The sequence below is a fragment of the Perca fluviatilis genome, chromosome 3 (assembly GCF_010015445.1).
Source record: "Perca fluviatilis chromosome 3, GENO_Pfluv_1.0, whole genome shotgun sequence".
In the NCBI taxonomy this organism is placed as follows: Eukaryota; Metazoa; Chordata; class Actinopteri; order Perciformes; family Percidae; genus Perca; species Perca fluviatilis.
In genome coordinates, this window is record NC_053114.1 from 17,574,885 (window position 1) to 17,596,494 (window position 21,610).

Consider the following 21,610-nt stretch of genomic DNA (forward strand, 5'->3'; position numbering starts at 1 on the left):
GGTTTGTGAAGTAACCTTACTAGTTTACACCCTAAATGTGTGTGCGTGTGTGATGCATGGAAAACAGACTTTTCATAAAAAAAGATTAATGACAGGATGAACTAACATCAGATCGTCCTCTCTGATTGAAGGTGTGCTAATCAGTAACGTCCGCTGGTGCAGAAATGTTGAAGCAAATTTCTTTATTTTTTTTTTTAAAACTGGCAGAAACTCTGTGGAGCACATTTGCCCATAAAAGCTCAAGCTCTGTCGAAATTCGTTCTGATCTCTGCTGACACCTGGTGGACTGACATCCTTAATACAGTCTATACAGACAATCATTGTGAATGTGGGACTGAAAAGAGGAAGTTTACACCATGTTGCGCACACACACACACACACACACACACACACACACACACACACACACACACACACACACACACACACACACACACACACACACACACACACACACACACACACACACACACACACACACACACACACACACACACACACACACACAGTACTAATGCCAGTAGATTAAAAATGTAAGTCACTTTACAACAAACCAGTTTGAGTTGCTTTTATTACTAACTGTACAAACAGTGGAGTTTCAGGTCTAACTAGTGCATAGAAGCCTCTTGAAAGGTCTGTTAAACAAATTTACAGATGTTGTGTTTGGCGGGGGCAAAGTTTGGTACATATTAACATCCATTATCATATCATCTGAACCCCAGAAATACTGTCAGTTAAGTTTAGTGCAGACCTATTGAAACAACATACCTTTTTTATAACATTCAACACTAACAGGGCATGAGGCCCAGGAACAACATATATTAACACTTTATCTTTAGCAAAAGACAGCATACACATTGATTCTCCTGGTGGGAAGTACCAGCATTTGATGATTTAGTCCATGTCTTTGGTTTGTGGTGAACTTGGCAATGTCCGACCTAAAGGATCATACCACACCTTTTGTACGTTTTAGCCCATTTACTAACAATCACATATACTGTCTATTATAAATGAACCATTTCCCAAAGCAGAGTACAGTCTCGTAGTTTTTGAATGAAGTTCTCCCTATCCATTTCTTTCAATAAAGACGGTTTCACACTTTCAAATTAAACAATTCTCATTTCCTACTGCAGTGTAGGTATAAAGATGGGTGTGTGTCATCATACAAGTGAGGGGACAACGGGAGTCAAGTTACCAGATAACAATTCATGTCTCTGAAGTCAAACATCACATTACAGTCTTTTCTATAATATTGTCGGAAACAAAGACAATCCAAATGTTTAAAGCCAATCTCAGTCCTAGTTTAACAACTTCATACAATTTCTAAGCATAAATTGTCCCCCAGAATAAAAACAAAAGTATTTTAGTAGGTGGTAAACAGATGGGACTGAAGTTGATTTCTAACACCACAATTCCAATTAAAATGGTCTGTACTTTAAAAAACCCACTGAGACAAGAAACCTGCTTGAGATAGGCAATAAAGCACTGTAAAAATCATGTCTACTACATAATATTCAGCGTGATAAATTACGTGTATTAGGCACGTTTTAAGTAGATTGTAATACAATACCAAAATGAATGGCTGCCTGGATCTGGTTGGAAATCTTAGCTGTATCTCATCTCTCCTTCCTTTGCCCTCACTTTGATTCTCTCCTGTATTTAAAAATAAATAAATAATAAAGGCCTAAAAAAGGCCAAGAAATAATCTTTATTAAAAAAAATCTAAAATATTTGCACTTTGGAAAATGGTCAGCAGTAATTTTAACGAATAGTTGATATGTAATAAATAGGCTAAAGCACCTGCATGGTCCATTAATATAGCAGACAGACATACTTGGGGATCCTACGTTCTTTTCGCAGGTTTGGCAATAAGCTGCCTCTCTCTCTCAAGCTCCTTCTCACGTTGCTGCTCCTTCTCCAGCGCTTCCTTCTGCTTCTGTTGCTGCAGCTTCAAAGCTCTTTTCTGAGAGAAAAACAGCAGTCAACATGTATTCAGTGTATGAATTGTGTTACTTGCATCCATCCACCAAATGTAGCTACTTATCTTTGACTATACTATGTCAGCAAAACACTCATGTCAAATCTGACTGAGACGAGAGATACCTTCAGTTTAGTTGTTTTTTCGTGAAGCATAATCATCTCTTTCCTAATGTTCACCAGTTTATTGTGGTAAACCTTGGCCTCTGTAAACTAAAGACAACAAACTGGATTAGAAATCATTCCTGCTGGCTGGTGTAGAGAGTAACAAACAAGAGAACAAATGAGATTATAATTCAGTCCAAACATACCAGTGAATTGAGGTCCAGTAAGGCATTGCATTCCCTGAACTTGGTGACTTCTTGGTCCATTGTGTCTAACAATATCAGCTGATTTTGTCTGTTTGAGACAAAATTTAAGAGGAAGAAATCAAGCACACTTTTCCCTAAATCAATAGGTATAAAAATGTAAATATTCTAATCACTGAGACAATGACAGGATGTTTAGAAGTGTCCCACAGAATTGAACATGTGTGTGAAAGACAGTTCAGGTTGTTTTACATGACTTAACTCATGATCGAACGCCAGCATGTTGATAGTGATACTTTACCAGAGTGGATGAGTGCTTATTAACAATTTGTGGTGAAATAATACTGGTAAAAAAAAAAGTATTATAAAATATTGCAGCACCTCAAGTGTTGTGCGTCATGAAACACTAAGCAAGGAAATACTCACGTGAGCTCTTGGAGGGCCCGTTTAGAGTTCTGTAGATCTGGTAGGTAGTGTGAGAGTAATCCCTCTGTGAGTTTATCCACAGCTTTCTTATCCACAAACACGTTCTCTGCAGGGGCTAAGCTCTCCAGATGCAGTGATTCCTGCTGTTCCAACTGGAGATCTGTCAAATATTTAAGAAAAGATTTAAATATTTAGTATTGTGTCACCCAAGTCTCTTCAATCTTCAAGATTTTCTCGACTTGGGCTTTATTTTTAACTAAAAGCCTGAGTTACAAAATAGGGATATGAAGTTTGAAACATGAGGGTCTAATGATGCTTTCATGTCATATAGGAGAGATGAGAAGATGAGAAAGCTTGGCATGTTTATGACTTGTGAGTGTTCATGTTGATTTTTGTATTTTAGGGTGCCTGTTAAGACCTTGCTAGGGACAACAGATGGAAACTAGAGCTTGTAGCTAACTCTGGCTTGTTTACAGCAAGTAATTTGTCTGTTGATCAATGAGCATTGTCCCTATCAAATAAATAAATAAAATAAAAATGTGATTAGACAACTCAAGATATGACTGCAGAGTTGGTTGAATTAGGGTTAAAAAAAAAAACGATATACAAATACTATATTAAATGTAGGTTTCATTACCTTGAAAAACACTTCGGCTAATGCGAGGGATCCATGCACTTCTTTATTACTAAGTGCCAAGTCGAATATATCAGAGCTTTCAGAGTATTTCATTCACACAGGAGTTTACAAAAATAGCAAAAATAGGCTTTACCAAAAGCTTATTTCATATAGACTATTTATTGAATTAAGAGAAACCATGTTATATATCGTGATAAGATATGATCGTTATCAACATATGCAATGACCTACATCGGGATAGAAGATTATTTTGGCCTTGAACCTCTGCTGCTGCTTTGATTTTGAAAATCTGTCACTTAGATTTGAATGCCCAGCCAAAAACAATTATTTAGCTCATTACGTTTTGCAAGTAAACTTATTTTCTCTTGTGTTCTTTATGAAAAAATAAAGTTTAAATAGGAAAAAGTATTATGGCAAATTTCACAGTTGTATGTGTTTTTTTTTTTTACGGTTGATTTATCTAACTTTTTCCACAGTTTTTTTTAAGTTCAATAATAGCAACATGTTTCCAGAAGTCAACGAGTAATCGTGTTAAATTATCGTGATTTCAATACTGACCGAAATAATCGTGATTATATTTTGTTCCATAATCGAGCAGCATAAAATAAACTGCATGCACACGCACACGCACACACACACACACACACACACAAACACACACACACCTTCACTGTGTGGAGGTTCACTCTGGGTCGAAGGTCCTTCATCTTCCATCTCCTCTACCTCCATATGCAACGACTCTGTTGGCCCAGACTGCTTTTATAACCTGAAAAACGGCGATACGAAATCAGACTGATTTTTTTCAGATGGAAATTATGAGTCTAACGTTAGCTTAGCACTGCATCGAGCATCTAACCGTTGAGGAAGTATTTTAACTAGCTAGCTTACTGAGCTGCTTCATAACGTTACACATTGACACATTAGCAACCAGACAATCTGTAAATATCTCACTTCAGTCAACACCGTCTTACCTATTTCACTGTCAATTTAACAGAAACTGTAGGCGTGATAGGTTGAGTTATTTCAACCAAAAGCAGGAGAGACAACGTCAAAGATTTTTTTTTTTTTGGATTGTTGTTGGAAAAAAAAAAAGGTCATGTGTCTCCTACGTCATCACGTGACTGCGGGAGAAACCAAACTTGCTAGTGTTGCTTCTTGATGCGGAGGTAGCAGTAGCTAGTGTTCCGACCGACTCTGATGTTTACACCACTATTACCATGACAGCCTTTAATTCAACGGTGAACTAAGTTACCACATTCGTAAAGTACATCTGTTAGGTAAGTCCCGGTCATATTTCTTTCCAAGTACCACACTGTAAGGGTTGTTTATGTCGCAAATTGACACGAAAAGGTAGCTTACATTTACTAGCTAGCTTGTTACTGTTTAGCCAAAGCTGTTTTTAAGAGCACTATATCAGTTTATTATCAGCTCATGTGGGGAATATGAGAGACTCAAGGACGTATCTTTGTAGTCACCAACTTGCCATGATGAATATGTCTGTTGGGATCTTGAGTTGTTGAAATTGCTGAACTGTAACGTTAACGTAGAGGGCCGTGTCCACACCAACATCGATAGCCTAGATAGTTTTAAAAATCGTTGTAAGTGATAGTGGAGTCGATTTGATGAACAATATAAACACTGACAGCCAATCACAATACATCTGAATTGACACCATGGCACAGCAGATGACACTGCGGAGAGACGTGTAACCTTATTTGTTACACACAGGTACCATATATTTTTTCTTAAAATGTACCCGATTTTCAGATATACAGATATTCCTGTAATCTTACATTGCAACGTCTGCTGCCTTAGTGTATTATTATCAGCTGTGTGTGTGTGTGTGTGTGTGTGTGTGTGTGTGTGTGTGTGTGTGTGTGTGTGTCACTCACTGTTGACATCACTGTTTACAGAACGTTGGGTAACACTTTACTTGAAGGTATGTACATAAGAGTTACATGACCAGGGGCGTAGTACAAAATTCTGGGCCCTGTAGAAAGGCATTTTCTATGGGCCCCTCCACGCATCCACAGCTATTCATTATAGCATCTTTTTGGGCCTTCCTCACATGAGGGTCCTGGGTACTCAGTCCCCTTTTCCCCCCCAGTCCATTGCCCCTGGATATGACACTGTCATGAACACATGAACCCTAACTGTAACTCTAACCCTATAGCCCTAACTTGTCATGACAAAAACCGAATGACACTTAATGACAGAGGTGTTATTTCATAAACGTTTATGACTTGTTTATAATGTTTATGACACGTTCATGACAGTGTCATGTCACTCTTATGTAGATACCTTCAAGTAAAGTGTAACCGAACTTTGTTGTTCAACTGTGTGGATGCTCACATAATTTTAGTTATCGTTCTTGGTGTGGACTGCCCTTTACAGTCTCTCTGGTGTCCCTTTCATTTCGTTGTCTTCTCCAGGTGCTTGCATGCAGTAGAAATGCAAGATTTCAACCTACAAAGATGTGAATGATTACCTAGGAGGACAGTTACTTACAGTCACAGAGCCCACCCGGATATACCTAGTCGTTAAAGATGTCAGGTGGGAACCTGTTGAGCAAGGTGCGGTCAGCCTTTAGGAGAGAGCGGAGCGACTGGGACCTGAGCGACACGGCGCCCTTTGACTTCTCCGACGAGCTGGTGGACGATGACACGCCCAAATTCAACAAGCTGAAGGTTGTGGTCTCCGGAGAGATGTCTGACTACTCTGCTGGAGCTCCGTCCAACGGGGTGGCGGTGAACACGCTGGTGATGGCAGATGATGATGACTCCCTGCTGGACTCTTCTTCCAGCCTGGGCAGCCCGGCTGGGTTAAACATGGACCCCTGTGACAGCTGCACCAAGAAGAGGGAGAGGATCAAACACAAGAGAGTGATGAAAAGGCTCATCATTGCAGCTTTGCTATATTTCCTTTTCATGACAGGTGAAATCATAGGTAAGCACGTGCAGAATGAACCTACATCATTATTTATTAGTCCTTGACTTGTCACCACAGGAAACGTGTCCAACTTGTCACAGATAGGTGGAGGACAAACTGGTTAACCCCTGTAAGGCTTTGAAGATGTGTTTGCCTGAACAAGGCTGGGAACAGGAAATTCTCTATATTTAATAATTATCTATTGTTTATCGTCTAATGTATTGTTACTTTTTCAAGGCATTGAGCACCACAAATCACATTCTTTTCACCTCCATTGTATTGTGGTGGAGCGAGAAATCTTAAGAGACAGATATAGCTAAACCTGGGCGTACCAACCAAAAAAAAAACATTTGCATGCCTTAATATCTCGAGAGAAAAGCGATAATATTTTTTATTGTAATTTGGCGTAATTGAGCCCAGGATGTTAACATAAAATCCAATAATCACACACTATTGCCTCAGAAGTGATCATAGTTGAATGATCACCTTTATGACGCAAAACAACAACATTTAAAAAGTAAGCTTTGTAGTATTTGTTTCAGGGTTGTTGTATATGATTGAATTAGGGACTTCATATGTGTTCATAATATCAAAGTAGGGATCGACCGATATGGATCTTTTAGTGCCGATACCGATACCGGAGGGGGCATTGCATGGTCTGCATGTGAACTGCAGCGTCTCCAGCAACACAGAGACGCCTGTCTGTAAATAATGCCGGGAAAAAACTATTGGCGAATGCAGTAGCCGCGTATCGGCCGATGCCGATAAACATAAAAATATCGGCCCGATATCTCGGCCAGCCAATAAAATCGGTCTATCACTATATCAAAGCCATTGCCTGTATCTACCAGCTCAACATCAAGATTATAGTTGCTGCAGTTTCTGTCAGCCTGGGTGGAAAGCAGCCAGAGGCCCCTTTTTTTTTTTTTATTTTTTTTTTTTTTTATTGAATTTTGAGTTTAACAAGTACAACAACAACAAAAAAGGTATATATACACTTTACACATATATATACACACAAAAACATACAACAAAAAAATCCCACCCAAAGCGAACAACAGATGCTGCATTGTCTTATAACTGAGATCAAAGAAGTATGAAAGAGAAGAGAAGAAATAAAAAATAAAATAAAAAACAACCAGTACTGTACAAGAGGTAAATAACTGAGTAAATACAGATTAAACCAGACACAGTGAGGTCAGAGTCTCTCCAGGAAGGAATGCAATGGTCTCCAAAGTCTCCAAAATCTGTCAGGGTTATGATTGAGGTCATAAGTTAGTTTTTCTAAAGGGAGAAGAGAACGATATCTGTGACAACCACATACCGACCGTTGGAACTTGTGGGGCGGCCGCCCACCTCAGTAAGATACATTTTTTAGCTAGAAATGAAAATAATTATCAACAGATATTTGGTGTCCGTGTCAAGGTTTTTGTCCAAAGTATGGTTTAACAGATAAAATGATGGGGATAATGTAAACTGTTTACCCATGACCTCCCTGAACCACAGAATGAACCTCTTTCCAAAATGTCTGAGATAAAGCCCCATGCCCAGAACAGATGAATAAATGTACCCTTATGTGTCCTGCACTTATAACAAAGATCTGAACTGTGGGGAAACATTTTCTGGAGGTGAACAGGTGTAAAATAAGTCCTATGAAAAAACTTAAAATTCTGTTCATGTATAGAAGTCGAAATACATTTTGGGAAGATTCCATTGCAAATCTTGGTCCAATCCGCAGAGCTAAATGTGACCTCCAGATCACGCTCCCACAGGGGCTTCAGTGAGTCATAGGCTGAAGAGACAGAATACAGCAATAGAGAATGAATCTTTGAAATCAGTCCCTTAAAAGATTTGGCCGAAAGCATAGCACTTTCCAACTCTGATAGCTCCAAGCGTATCTCATTCTTCCTAACCAGAGATTCCACAAAGTGGCGAAATTTGGAGATTTTGAAAAAGTCCTTACATGGAATGTCAAAATCCTTTCTAATTTGCTCAAAAGGTTTTACAGAGTTGGAAGTCAGTAGGCCTGAGACTTCAGGTAGGCCCTTGGATGCCCACTCCAGCAAACCAATACTCCTGATCTGCACCGGGAGGTCCGGGTTCAATGCTAGGGGGGAGCGAGCAGAAATAGCTGAGGGAATATTTAAGTATTTTCTCACATCCCTCCAGACCTGTAGTGTGTTATAGATAATGATATTTTTTTTGAGAGAGTTCAACTGGTCTATATCATTAATAAAGGGGAGGGATTCAAGCCTTCTAGGGTGACATGCCAGGGACTCAAGACTAATCCACAAAGAGTCCCTCTTCTTTATAAACCAGTTCGTCATCATTTTGAGTTGGGCCGACCAATAATAAAGTTGTAGGTTGGGGAGGGATAAACCTCCCAATTCCTTTGGTTTGGTAAGTTTCGAAAATCGAACCCTCTGATGTTTATTATTCCAAATGTATTGAGAAATATAGGAGTTTAGTGAATTAAAAAGCGCTGGGGTCAAGTAGCATGGGAGATTTTGAAATAAGTAGTTTAACCGTGGAAGGATGTTCATTTTTATAGTGTTTATTCTCCCAAAGAAGGAGGTCGGAAGGGAGGTCCATTTTTTCAAATCATTTCTGAGTTTTTGAATCAGAGGTGAATAATTAGTCTCAAATAGATTGTTCAAGTCAGGAGTGAGAAAAATACCTAGATATTTTAAGCCAATCTTCGATACCCGAAATGGAGATTGTATGGTCGTATTCTGGGGAATATTGAAGGCCAGCGCGACAGATTTTCCTAGGTTAATTTTATAACCTGAAAGGGCACTGAACAAGGTTATAGAGTCCAGAACTGCTGGAACTGATTTCTCAGGATCACTTAAATACAGGAGGACATCATCAGCAAATAATGAAATAACATGGTTCTTTTCACCCGCAGTAATACCGGTTATGTCCAGGTTAGTCCTGATGACCTCAGCCAAGGGCTCAATAAAGAGTGTGAACAGTAAAGGTGACAGGGGGCACCCCTGTCTACAACCTCTACGCACTGCGAAACCCTCCGACATCAGTCCATTTGTATTAACACTTGCTATTGGATCAGAGTAGAGAGTCTTAATCACATTGATAAAACTGGAACCTAAATCAAATTTTTCTAAGACTGAAAACAAAAAAGGCCACTCCACGCGGTCGAATGCCTTTTCGGCATCCAATGAAATTATAAACCCTGGGTTTTTATGGGTATTAAGGTAATGAATAACATTAAGTGCTCGACGTACATTGTCTGTGCCATGTCTAGATTTCACAAATCCTGCCTGATCAGAGTTAATAATATTAGGAAGAACCTTTTCAAGTCTGCGGGCCAGAACTTTTGCTACTATTTTATAGTCTACATTAAGTAGACTGATAGGTCTGTATGATGAACAGTCCAAGGGGTTTTTGTCTTTTTTTAAAAGTAGGCTAACTGAGGCGTATCTCCAAGAGGGAGGAATATCACCCTTCAGAATGTTATTAATAGCAGGCATAAGAATTGGGTGGATTTCTGGCCAAAATTTCTTATAACATTCTAGTGGAAACCCATCCGGCCCCGGACATTTCCCATTTGGCATGGCCTGGATTGCGGACCAGACTTCCTCAGGTGTAAATGCTGCATTTAAGGTCGAGCGTTCCTCCTCCGCAACAGTAGGCAATGAAATATTGTTTAAATACGAGGTAATATCGGAGTTGGTCGTCTCTGAACTGTAAAGGGATTTATAAAAATCTCTAAATGTACTATTGATAGTGAATGGGTCACAGGAATCATCACCGCAGGGAGTTCTAATCCACGATGGAGTTTGACGGTCATTGTTCTGATTCTTCAGTTGGTGGGCAAGTAAACGGCTGCACTTATTACCAAATTCATAATACTTCTGCTTTGTGAAAAGCAATAGCTTCTGAACGTGGCGAGTGTGGTCGATATTGAGTGTGGTCTTTGCAGACACAAGCGCTTTTAGATTCACAACCGTGGGTGATCGTTTGTGTATTTGTTCTAACCTAGTAACTTCCTTCTCAAGATTCTTCCGATTACTCTCTAGGACCTTCTTTTGATGGGAAGTGTAGGAGATAACATGCCCGCGTAAAGTGGCTTTAGCCGCGTCCCAGATCATAGCAGGGGACACCTGGGGATTTTTATTATCAATCCAAAATTGCGATAGACTGTTCCGGACGAAAGTACAGAAAGGGTCACTGTTCAGAAGCGACGTATTGAATCTCCAGATTGGAGTTCTTGGAATGGTAAGTGCTGGGTCAATATGCAAAAGCACTGGGGCGTGGTCCGAAAGGACGATAGAATCTATACGGCAAGCCTGGACTGCATGTAAAAATTGTTTGGGAATAAAAAAGTAGTCAAGTCTGGAGTATGACTTGTGTGGATGTGAATAGAACGTATAATCTCCAGAGGCCCCTTTTTAATTGATCTGTATCCAACCATCATTTCATCCTCTGGTGTAGGAACTTGTGCTGGAGCTCGTGCTGAATAATCTCCTAGATTAATATAAAATTTATCTTAATTGGTGTTGTTATTTTGATAATCTTTGGATCATACATTTTCTGGTTGATCATTATTATACCAAAAAGAAAACCATGGCACAAAATGACAATGTTGTGACCAAGTTGCATACTGACCATTTTAAAAACTATTAGGTTGACATGTGCTTGACATTTTCATTTCTGTTTTTTTTTCTTTGTGTCAGTGTTTCTAATAAAAAAAAAAAAGTGGTTTCAGGAACATGGCCTTTTTATTATGTTTTTTCTGATAGTTTGTGACCACCTTTTGTTTATTAGATTTCATTCTCTCTGGGGCAGATCATATACCATTTTATGCCACTGTTTTCAAAATTAAATTATCTATCAAGTAAAAAATCCAAACAAATGTACCTGTGGCTCCAAAGAGCATTTGTCACAGCATACCTAGAAATCTAACCATGTACTTTGCTGTCGATGTATATCTGCATGGAGCCAACAGCTGTCTAAACTTGTGTGTTGCATCTCAAAATCTGTGCATGCACAAATAGCTTAGATATATCTCAGCAGATGCCATTTTAATTGTCTTTCCCTTTTACTTTCAGGTGGTTACTTGTCAAACAGCTTAGCCATTATGACTGATGCTGTGCACATGCTAACCGATGTGGTGGGCATTTTGTTTTCTCTGCTGGCTCTCTGGCTCTCCACCAAACCTCCCACAAGAAGATTCACCTTCGGACTGCACCGCCTTGGTAAGTCTCTGATCTCAGAAGCCTTACCACTTCCTCTTACCATTTCCCCTTTTTAAATTCAGTTAGAAGTGTAAATATAACCTGAACAGACACAGTCATTAATACAACAGAATAACAGACAATAAACAAGATATGGGTTCAATTAAAGCAGTTACTGCCAGGTACTGTAGAGGACATTTATTGAATAGTCTTGAAGATACAGGGAGCTATAAGTTTTTTCATTTTTAGATGACATTGCAGATTATTCCACGAGGCTGCTGCACTAACAGTAAAAGCAGTCTTTGCTAGATCACGCTGTTCCTGAAGCTTCGACCAGTGACTGTAGTAGGGTTAAGAATGTGCCACAGTAGCAAATATAAGGTTAACGATGGCAACTGTCCAACAAGGGCTTTCAAAATAACTAAATACCTCCGGCCAACTAACTTTGTCATATAAAATGAGTGAGTGAGTTTGCTAATTATCACCTTTCATGATCTTAAGGACAGCGTGGTGAATGGAATCTAGGGGCCTCAGAGTGGAGGCAACATCTCAAACACAGGAAGTGAAAGAGAAACGGCTTCACAATCCTCTTTCTCCACGTCAGAGGGAAGCTGGCTCTGTTGTAGTTGTAGTTTCCCGTTAGGGTTTTCTGTGTGATACTGTATTTAAACGTAATGATGCCAGATGCTAAGATATTTGTATTCCAGTACCCAGTTTCAATATTAAACCCAGTCAGAGTTAAGATGTGCTTTGTAAATTACTGTAATCTATATTTCTGGATCTGGTGAATATCATGAATTGTGTTTCATTTTCATAATGGACTAACGTGGGATTAAAAGGGGAATCTTTCAGTGTTAAAGCTGAGAGTTGAGTTTGACAGTCACATGAAAGGATACAATATGATTTAAATAAATAGAGAACAGGATCCCTGTAGGCACCATTAATACCAAATATATTTGATCAGAAACTGCATGTAGCATAGAGACTGAGATGCATTGCTATATTGCTTAAAGCTAAACATGGATCGTGATAAATATTACATTTTAACAGATTGGGTAATTAAAATTGTTAAATCTGCCACACCAACATATTGGGCATTTTGGTATTGTTTCTTACACCAGTAGATATTTGTAAGCAGTTTTGGCCCCATACTGTTAAGCTACCCAGTATTGTTCATCCCTAGTTATTTAGGCACGGCTGTTGTAGGGCTGGGCAATATATCGATATGAGGCTAGATGTCTTCCTGGTTTTAAAGGCTGCATTACAGTAGAGTGATGTCATTTTCTGAACACACCAGACTGTTCTAGCTGTTCCATTACTAACCCTAACCCACATAGTTATTATATCAACATAACTGATGATTATTTATCAAAAATCTCATTGTGTGCATATTTTGTGAAAGCACCAATTGTCAAGCCTACAATATCGATATAGAGGTATTTGGTCAAAAATATCGGGATATTTGATTTTCTCCATATCGCCCAGCTCTAGGCTGTTGTTGTTTATCGTTAGGAATATGCTTTGAATATACAACTGATTGTGATTTCCTGACCTAGAGGTGGTATCGGCAGTCCTCAGTGTGGTGCTCATCTACATTCTGACGGCCATACTGCTCTATGAGGCGGTTCAGAGGACAGTACACCAAGAATTCGACATAGATGGAGATGTCATGCTCATTACTGCAGCTGTGGGGGTGGCTGTCAACCTCATGTAAGTAAATATGTATGTAATGTATGTCATATGTAAATGTCTGTTTAGAGAAAACTGTGAGGCTTTTACAAAACAAAAACTCAAGTGCAGCTGCGTAACACCGCTGAATAGAGTTTAGATTGTCTGTCTGCCCGAACCAGACCCGACCCGACCCGGGCTGATTTTTTTTACGCCACTATGATCAGGCCGGGCCCTTGATCAAGCATTTGTGTTTTTTTTTAATCATTACTTTATTAGCCTTATTCGGTGGGGAGTAATCTATGCTTCTCCAGCTTCTCCCGTAGCTGTGGGTGTATGTCCTGCACTGACTTGAGTGTGAGGTAAACTGTGCTGATATTGTGTCTCCCCCCTCTGCAGCACTGTTGTCGGCCAGTGTGTCAGCATGCAGACCCTGGCGAAGGATTGTATTAATTAGGTAATCAAGACAAGAAAGTCTCCTATATGGTTCCAGGACTTTGATTATGTCGCTGCCTTGATCTGTTACCCACACTATTCGGCTGAGAGCGAGGGTCGAGGTTTTATTATTATTTTTTTTTACGTTTCTTCATTCACATCTATTTGCGATCCATTCCATTCTGAATAAACAAACAGCGCAGTTTACTTGCTTCGTCCTTGTTGCATTACCGGTATTTATTAAGATAATTCTAAACAGATTTCTGTAGTTGAAACAACTCTGAATCGTAGTTGAGAACGTCAGTTATAACGGACCATGTATTTAAAAAAAAAAAGTCGGGTTTAAATCGGGCTCGGGCTCATAATTCCGGTTAATGTGTCGGGCCGGGCCGGGCTCGGACACAACGTGCACGGGCTCAGGTAGGGTCGGGCTTGATTTTATTTTGGGCCCGATCTAAGCTCCTACCGCTGAATGCATCCCTGTGACTGTGAGTGTCAGCAAAAACAGTTCAGTCCAAAGTGCTGTCTAAAAATGCACTTCATAGCTTCAAGTTGCCGGTCCTCAGTGTGTAATGTTTGACCATAGTCAGTAGGTAAATAAATAAAGACTCGCTGACTGCAGTTTCTAAGTCAGTCAAGCCATGATTGGGTAAAATATATGTAACGTCAATGCCTAAAATAAATCCCTCTTTCTTTGTTTTCTTGTGTCTTACAGAATGGGTTTCTTGTTAAACCAAGATGGTCACCTCCACTCTCACGGCCATGGTCACTCTCACGGCCATGGTCACTCTCACGGCTCTGCAGCTGCCTCAAGTTTACAGTCAGCTGGGTCAGGTCAGCAGCAGAGGCAGCACGGCAGCCTGGCTGTAAGAGCTGCCTTCATCCACGCTTTGGGAGACCTCGTCCAGAGTGTCGGGGTGCTCATAGCCGCCTACATTGTCCGCTTCAAGGTACCCTGCCTTATTAAAGAATGGTTTGCCATGAACGTTAACAATTACCACAGTTTACCAATTTGTCTTGGGCACTTAACCCATGCCGGAGCCATAGTAAAAACAAATAAACACAAACAGCATGTACAAACAACAGATAATGTACAACAGGCCATACTACGGTCCTGATGGTGTATAGAAAACCCAATATGGTGTCATGCAACTTGTAATGTTACTTCACACAACCGTTGTTCAGAAGCCTTTAAAATCTCTTTCATCTGATATAGCTTAACATTTTCTTCGGTAGCTAGATTTTCTTTCTATGAATATAGAGGATTATTTGCAGCTGAATTGTGCATAACATAGTAATGTTGTTGTGTGTACAAAAATTATTACTTACTAAAACTGTAAGCAACAAGAAGGTTCCGGGTTCGAATCCAGGTCGTTCCGGGCCTTTCTGTGTGGCGTTTGTATGTTCTCCCCATGTTTGCGTGGGTTTCCTTCGGGTGCTCCGGTTTCCCCCAAACATGTACTAGGTTCTCCAGGCTCAGATCTGGAGTTGGTCCCCGGGCGCTGTAAATGGCTGCCCACTGCTCCCTTGAGGGATTGGTTAAATGCAGAGACAGGCTACATGTGTATTTGACAATAAAGTACCATACTGGTAATTTAGAGAGTGGTTGAAAATGTTGTTGTACGAGATCATGCCAGAGCACAGTGTGAACCATTTAGTTGTATAATCATGCTCAGTAACAAGGTAAATGCCAGTGTTAGTTGAGCTGACTGATCCATGTCTAAAGGCCGATTCCAATTTTCTTTGAGTTAGGCCAGCCGATACCGATTTTAGTACCAACAATACCTTATTGAACTCATGGAATTGTACCATGCAGACATTCATTTTCCAGTGATGTATTTCTGTGTAATTGTTGACTTCTAATTGGTGGTCCCTAGTTTTAAATAAAGGGATGGCTGAGCATGCAATAAGCGTCACAACAAATCCATGCATTCATTTGAAACTTTGACTTTAATTGATCAACCTCTGACTTCACAGCCAGAGTTTAAGTTGGCAGACCCCATCTGTACCTACATCTTCTCTGTTCTGGTTCTCTTCACCACATTCCGCATCATACGAGACACAATAGTCATCGTGCTGGAGGGTAAGTCTTTGGCCTTAATCCCAGAGTCCTGTCAGATTATGTTGAGTATTCAGAGTGGTGTGGGTTCATTATGGTGTTTTTTATCCTGCTGTGTCAGGTGTTCCCAGGCATCTGGACACCCGTAGAATCAAAGAGGACCTTCTGAAGCTGGAGGACGTCCAATCAGTGGATGAGCTGAATGTCTGGGCGCTGACAGCTGACAAGACTGCAGCACTGGTGCACCTGCAGCTCAGTGAGTAGCTACATAACATCAGTACACCCAATACGGGAAAGCGGGATTTAAAGGAATATGTTTCTAAATACAGTACTATTATGTGAATTATAGTCAACTATGGAATTTATTATTCAGACACGATAGTAATAGTTGCCCATATTTACATTTACTTTAAAAACGGATGTTCAATAATTACTGATTTATTAGGATTTGTTTATTAACCGTCTACATGATAAATATCTTATTGTAGGTTTTTAAGTTACATTAAGGTAGATGTGTATATAAAGGGGCATCAGAACATATTCAGTGTGGCCGGGTTGGATCAGTGGGTAGAGCAGGCACACATAAACATAGAGGTTTATGCCTCGACGCAGTGGTCCAGGGTTCGAATCCGACCTGTGCCGATTTCCTGCATGTCTTCCCCCTCTCTCTCCCCTTTCTCCCCTAGCTGTCCTATCAATTAAAGGTGGAAAAGCTCCAAAAAATAATCTAAAAAGCACTTGTGATGTTTTATACAGATTTTTCTGGTGTTTCAGCCCTAATTTGGAAATAATAAAATTTTAGTTTTCTTGTTCTATTTTTTGTCCTATCCTAAGATTAATAAATCAATTTATTGTTTGGTCTATAAAATGTCAGAAAATTCACATCACAAGTCACTAAAGCCCAAAGTGACGTCATCATCAAGCTTGTTTTGTTGAACACAAGATATTTAGTTTGCTGTCCCATCAGACAAAGAAAAGCAGCAAATCCTCAAGCAGTTTGAACTAGTGAAGATTTGGCATTTATACTTGACTGAAAAATTAATGAAATGATTCATCAAAATAGTAATCAATGAATTGTTTCAGCTTAAATAAAATGAATCGCATAGTTACTGAAAAGTGAACGAAGAAATATAATTTAGATAAATATTCAACAACCAGCCATGTCAACACGTGTTATAAATACCATTGGCAGTAATTGCAGCTTGACGTATTGTTGGATATGATTGTTAGCTTAGTGTGTCCTGATTTTGGCACGTCATTTGTTTAAGATTTTCTCAAACTCAGTCATGTAAGATAAAGAGTGTCCAGGCACATCTACCTTCAAGTCTTGCCACAGATTATCAGTGTTGTCAGTGTTCTGGCTTAGCTGCTTTTGGCTTGACCACTTTGATTTAGAGGTTTTCAGTGTTGTTTTGGCAGTGTGTTAAATGTCTTTATCCCTCTATAGCAAGGTCTGCTCTGGAATTTGCTTTGTTTTGGTGATGCTGCCACCATTAGGCTTCACGGTAGTGATGATGTTTGATGAATGATGTGCTGAGACTTGTTTTTGCCAAATGTAGCACGTTGCAGTATCGCTCAAGACTTCAGTTTTCATTTCATGAGGCGCCAGTTCTTCCCTTTGATATCCCCCTTTATTCTTGCACTGCTCATGTTTTAAAAAAAAAAAAAAAAAAAAGATCACTATGTGTAGATTAGGGACAAAATTTCAATCATTTTTGATCCAGTTTGAATTCAAGCTGTTGTATCACAAAATGTAAAACAAAAGGGGTGTAAACCTTTACTGAAGACATTTAAAATAATGTTGGTCTTTGGTATTTGCTTCTGAGTCTCTTTACCTGTATTGATTATTTGGTTTACTCATATTTCTGTTTGGCAGGCTCCAGATTCTTCACAAGAGGGAGCTGTTTGGTCATTTTACAGTAATAGCAGCTCAGACCTGCAGATGTAGACATGTCAATCTGACCTGCTGCCGTGACTTCTCTGCAGCTCTGTCTGATTGATGCTATAGATTTGAAGTCCGAGTCACAGAAAGTACAAATCTAATTGTGACTTTACATGTGGGATTAGAGTTGTGAAACAAAGTGCTCCGACCTTTGATCTCCTGTCTTAAAGGGGTGATAGAATGCAAAACTGATTTTACCCTGTCATAGTTGAATAACGACAGTTCAGTGGGTAAATAGGACATACATAGAAGCTCAAAATCCTATTGACACCCCTTTACTATGAAAATCTCATATTAAACTGCCGCTGAAAATGGGCGAATCTCAACAAAGCTGGAAGTTGACGTCAACCTCCCAAGACCTGTAACTTTGTCACGCCCATTGGTGTATTAAGAGAACGGTCACGCCCCAACATTTACATAGGCTACACAACTGACCTGAGATCAGGTAGTCTTCTGAATCTAGGTTGCGCACATCTCTGCTATTCCATTACAAAATTCACTTCTGAAATTTTTTTATGCGAGAAATCAACTATGTAAAGCTCAAATATGGGCCGCTTTACGAAAATGGATGGCTAATTGCAAATTTTGTCCAACTGTGTGTCGGAGTTCAGCGGCCGGTGCTGCCTGGGTTGTTGCCTCGCCGCCCGGCCTGCCTTCCTTCACAGACCCCGGCCTGCTATGAGGTACTTGGAGCTCCGTCACAGCTGGCAGCCCACAGCACTCCATACCCGCGCAAAGTCACCGTCTGTTGGGCTAATGGACAACCAAACGCTGCTGCTCTGACAGAGCTCCAGGGCCTGCAACTCCTCTCTTCCTGCTAGCTAAATGCCCGGTGTATGTGAGTGAGAGCGCGGTCAGCGAGCTTGTTACGCCAGCAATCTCTTACCACAGTTCCAGTTAATCTTTTAATGTGTGTAATTATAATGTGTTGAGTTATTTAAACAAACTATTGGGGAAATAAACGCTGCTTGTCCATCTCATCGATAGAGCCTGTGGCTGGATGTAGCTCTATCAATGAGAGCTAGCCAGCCTCCTCTTAGAATTCCTCTGAAAATCACAAATATTCATTAAATTGAAATTGGACACCGTTGTTAGCTTTATAAGACATTTAGCTAGATGTTGTATATGTGGCGTGACGAAATTCAAACTGTAAATATACTCGAATTACGCCGAAAATGAAGCTAACTATCCGTGATTTGTAGCTACACAGGTAGTTAGGATTGAAGAGACAGTTGCAGCTAACGAAAGCCGTAATCTTCACAAATATTCATTAATTTGAAATCGGACACCGTTGTTAGCTTTATAAGACATTTAGCTAGATGTTGTATATGAATGCAGCTGGTATTCATTTGATTCATTATACCTGGGATTTTTCCTGCTATTACATGTGAAAAAAAGATCTGTTGGGACACACGTTGTCAAGACCTGTCAATACATTATATTCAAGTGCATTTTTGTGTTCACAGCGCCCTCTAGCGCCAGCAACTGGGAGGACGTGCAGGCGAAGGCTCGCCACCTGCTGCTTCACACCTACGGTCTCACCAGGTGCACAGTGCAGGTCCAGACACACAGGCTGAGGCCGGTACGCAGTTGTACACACTGCCAGCAGCCCAGCGCCTAAAGAGAGAGACTCGTGTCTACATTGACTTCCACAGTGCATTTCGTGGAGCCAGACGGCAGAGAGTACAGTACAGAGGGCCTAGATGTCGCACCACTGTCACCAGCGCCATAGCAGGTGCCAATAAACGGTATGTAAATGCAAAAAAAAAAGACTGGTGCCAAAGGACACGAAAAACAGAAGATGCACATTTCCAATTAAAAGATCACTACAGCCTCCAGGGACCTTATGCTCGCAAAGCTTAGAGTCTCAGCCGAAAAGAATGAAAAAAAAGAAATATGCTCTTAATTCACCATTAAAGCCTATTTTAACAAGTAACTTTTTTTGTATTTGACTGTTTGATTTATCACAACTTATGTTTTGTCATCAAATGTAAATTTTTTTACTAGGTGTAAGGACGGTATACTAGGATTTGATTATTTTACTGAGGAAGGCAGCACATGAAAAAAACCTTGTTATTTGATAAAAACAGTTTTCACAGTGCAAATACTGTAAGCTGTCCTCACCACAGGCAAAAGTGAGGCACTTAATCATTGTGTCCTTTAGTAGACATGACATCTCATTAAACACACTTAATCATTATTTTCTTCAGCCAAAGTCTGTTGTAAGGCAGATTTTTAAAAAGACAACAACCTTAGATCTTAAAGCTGTCTGCACCGACCAACACTTAAAATACCAACACTTTTATCGCTGACATTTTATTTCTAGCATGTCTCTTAATTAATTGTGGGGAGCACGCAACTGACAATCAAAGTGTGACTGACTTTTTTACAGTGGTTGGACCGACTTCACTATGGTTTTAGCTTCACATTCTATACTCCTCTTTTGTTTGTATCATTAACGGACCGTATGAAAATGCAGTCGGGTTTGTGGAATCTTCAGTATTTCAGAGTTGCTGTGTTTTCAGGGAGGGAGGTATGAGTTGAAATTAGCCGGTAATGGTGTTTAAAGTATTTCTCTGTCAAGTGTTGAGAGGCTGTGGGGGTTTATGGTCAACTTTTCCACATCTCTAACATTAATCAAGGGAAATAGGGAACTGGATCACTGTTTGTTTGTAATAAAGTATTTCATCTTTAGTGTGGCTCTTTGTATCTTGTTTTTTTTGGACAACTTCATGTTAGGAAATTGAAACTTTTATTCTACACAATTTATCCACAGATGTTTTTTTACAATCGAACTGAAAGTTTCTACTCAAATCTGGATAGCTATTTCCCACTGAATCAGTAACTGTTGCAGACGGTTGACCGATCTTTGGCCACATATGTGTTATTTAAAATTCCAATCAAAGGAGTACTTATTAATATCGATTTGAGACGGTTAGTAGCTGACTGCATACTGTATAAAGTGTTGGATATGTTCCTGTCACTTTTCAACACTAGGTGGTGTACTTTTACAATAGCGGAGAATTTTGTTTTCATGACATGGTCCTTTTGATAAGATAACATGCATAAATATAGTTTGCATTACATTCTATTTAACCCCTTAAATGATGCACACATGGGCTGAACTGTAGCGTAAAACACAAACTTCTGTTCTTGTTCTATTCATGAAGAAACTGCTTTAAAAACTAGTTTTTGCATTACTGGTTGCACAGGTTCATTTTTTGTACAAAAAATGTATGTGGAAGAACCAGTTCATAAATATACGGCTGAAAATTGGTGAATTGGTCCTTTTTAAAAATGTCAAAGCTGAGGAATGTTTGAATATATTATCCAGTTATTTATTTAAATTGGTGAAAACAACTAACTACTATTGTATGTATTCACAACATTTGAAACAAAGAAACAACTAATTTGAGGCTTTTTACACAAAGGTTACAAGGTTAATAATTAAAATGTAGACATATCAAGGTTTAATTATTGACAACATGAGTAAAGTGGGAGCGTCTCTGTTTCCAGGCAATTCCTTTGTTTGTATTGCAGTAGAGCCAGTATAACAGCATCCACCTGACTGTCCTGCCTTACATGAAAACACCATAAACTGCCTAATAAGCCCTTCATTGGTCACTGGTGAACTGTGGAGGTCGGTCTGTCAATGCGAGACTACTAGTGAACAAACCATTTAAAGAAACGATGTGCAGGTCAAAAGAGTTCACTTTCTAAAAGTGTTTTCATAGTTAAAGTATTGAATCCAATCCAATCCGATCCATTTTATTCATATAGCACATTTAAAAAACAAAGGTTTACAAAGTGCTGGACAAGAAATAAAATATAAAAAAACACATATAAACACAGAACACGTAAAACAACATAAGACCACGCAGTTCTCATGAAGTAAACTACTAGATTGTTATCTAGGATGGGGAATTCCATCTCTCACTTCTCATGCAGCTTACCAGTTAGCACTACCTGCTTTACATACTGGTCACGTGTTCTGTGGTGTCATGATGTCTGTGACCGAGTCACGTACGCAAG

The 21,610-nt window shown here is 39.6% G+C and overlaps 2 protein-coding genes across 6 annotated transcripts; one reads left to right on the forward strand and one right to left on the reverse strand.

Annotated features, from left to right (window-relative positions):
* Window positions 1–553: 553 nt before the first annotated feature.
* On the reverse strand, window positions 554–4,436 carry bloc1s6 (biogenesis of lysosomal organelles complex-1, subunit 6, pallidin). Of its 2 annotated transcripts, XM_039795737.1 has the most exons (7): window positions 4,320–4,436; window positions 4,014–4,114; window positions 2,712–2,871; window positions 2,289–2,376; window positions 2,104–2,190; window positions 1,835–1,963; window positions 554–1,684 (listed from the first exon to the last, which is right to left on the reverse strand). In XM_039795737.1, the coding sequence occupies exons 2-6, from the start codon at window positions 4,075–4,077 to the stop codon at window positions 1,844–1,846; spliced, it is 519 nt and encodes a 172-aa protein (XP_039651671.1). In that variant the 5' UTR covers window positions 4,078–4,114; window positions 4,320–4,436; the 3' UTR covers window positions 554–1,684; window positions 1,835–1,843. The 2 variants fall into 2 exon arrangements, with proteins under 2 accessions (XP_039651671.1, XP_039651670.1); XM_039795736.1 differs by having other exon boundaries at window positions 554–1,963.
* slc30a4 (solute carrier family 30 member 4) lies at window positions 4,431–20,277 on the forward strand. 4 transcript variants are annotated; one of them, XM_039795731.1, is made up of 8 exons: window positions 4,441–4,625; window positions 5,781–6,294; window positions 11,349–11,495; window positions 13,031–13,184; window positions 14,293–14,527; window positions 15,555–15,660; window positions 15,758–15,892; window positions 19,045–20,277. In XM_039795731.1, the coding sequence occupies exons 2-8, from the start codon at window positions 5,895–5,897 to the stop codon at window positions 19,197–19,199; spliced, it is 1,332 nt and encodes a 443-aa protein (XP_039651665.1). In that variant the 5' UTR covers window positions 4,441–4,625; window positions 5,781–5,894; the 3' UTR covers window positions 19,200–20,277. The 4 variants fall into 4 exon arrangements, with proteins under 4 accessions (XP_039651668.1, XP_039651667.1, XP_039651669.1 ...); XM_039795733.1 differs by lacking the exons at window positions 15,555–15,660; window positions 15,758–15,892; window positions 19,045–20,277 and adding an exon at window positions 13,542–13,599 and having other exon boundaries at window positions 4,432–4,625; window positions 14,293–14,426; XM_039795734.1 differs by lacking the exons at window positions 13,031–13,184; window positions 14,293–14,527; window positions 15,555–15,660; window positions 15,758–15,892; window positions 19,045–20,277 and adding an exon at window positions 11,976–12,764 and having other exon boundaries at window positions 4,431–4,625.
* Window positions 20,278–21,610: the final 1,333 nt, after the last annotated feature.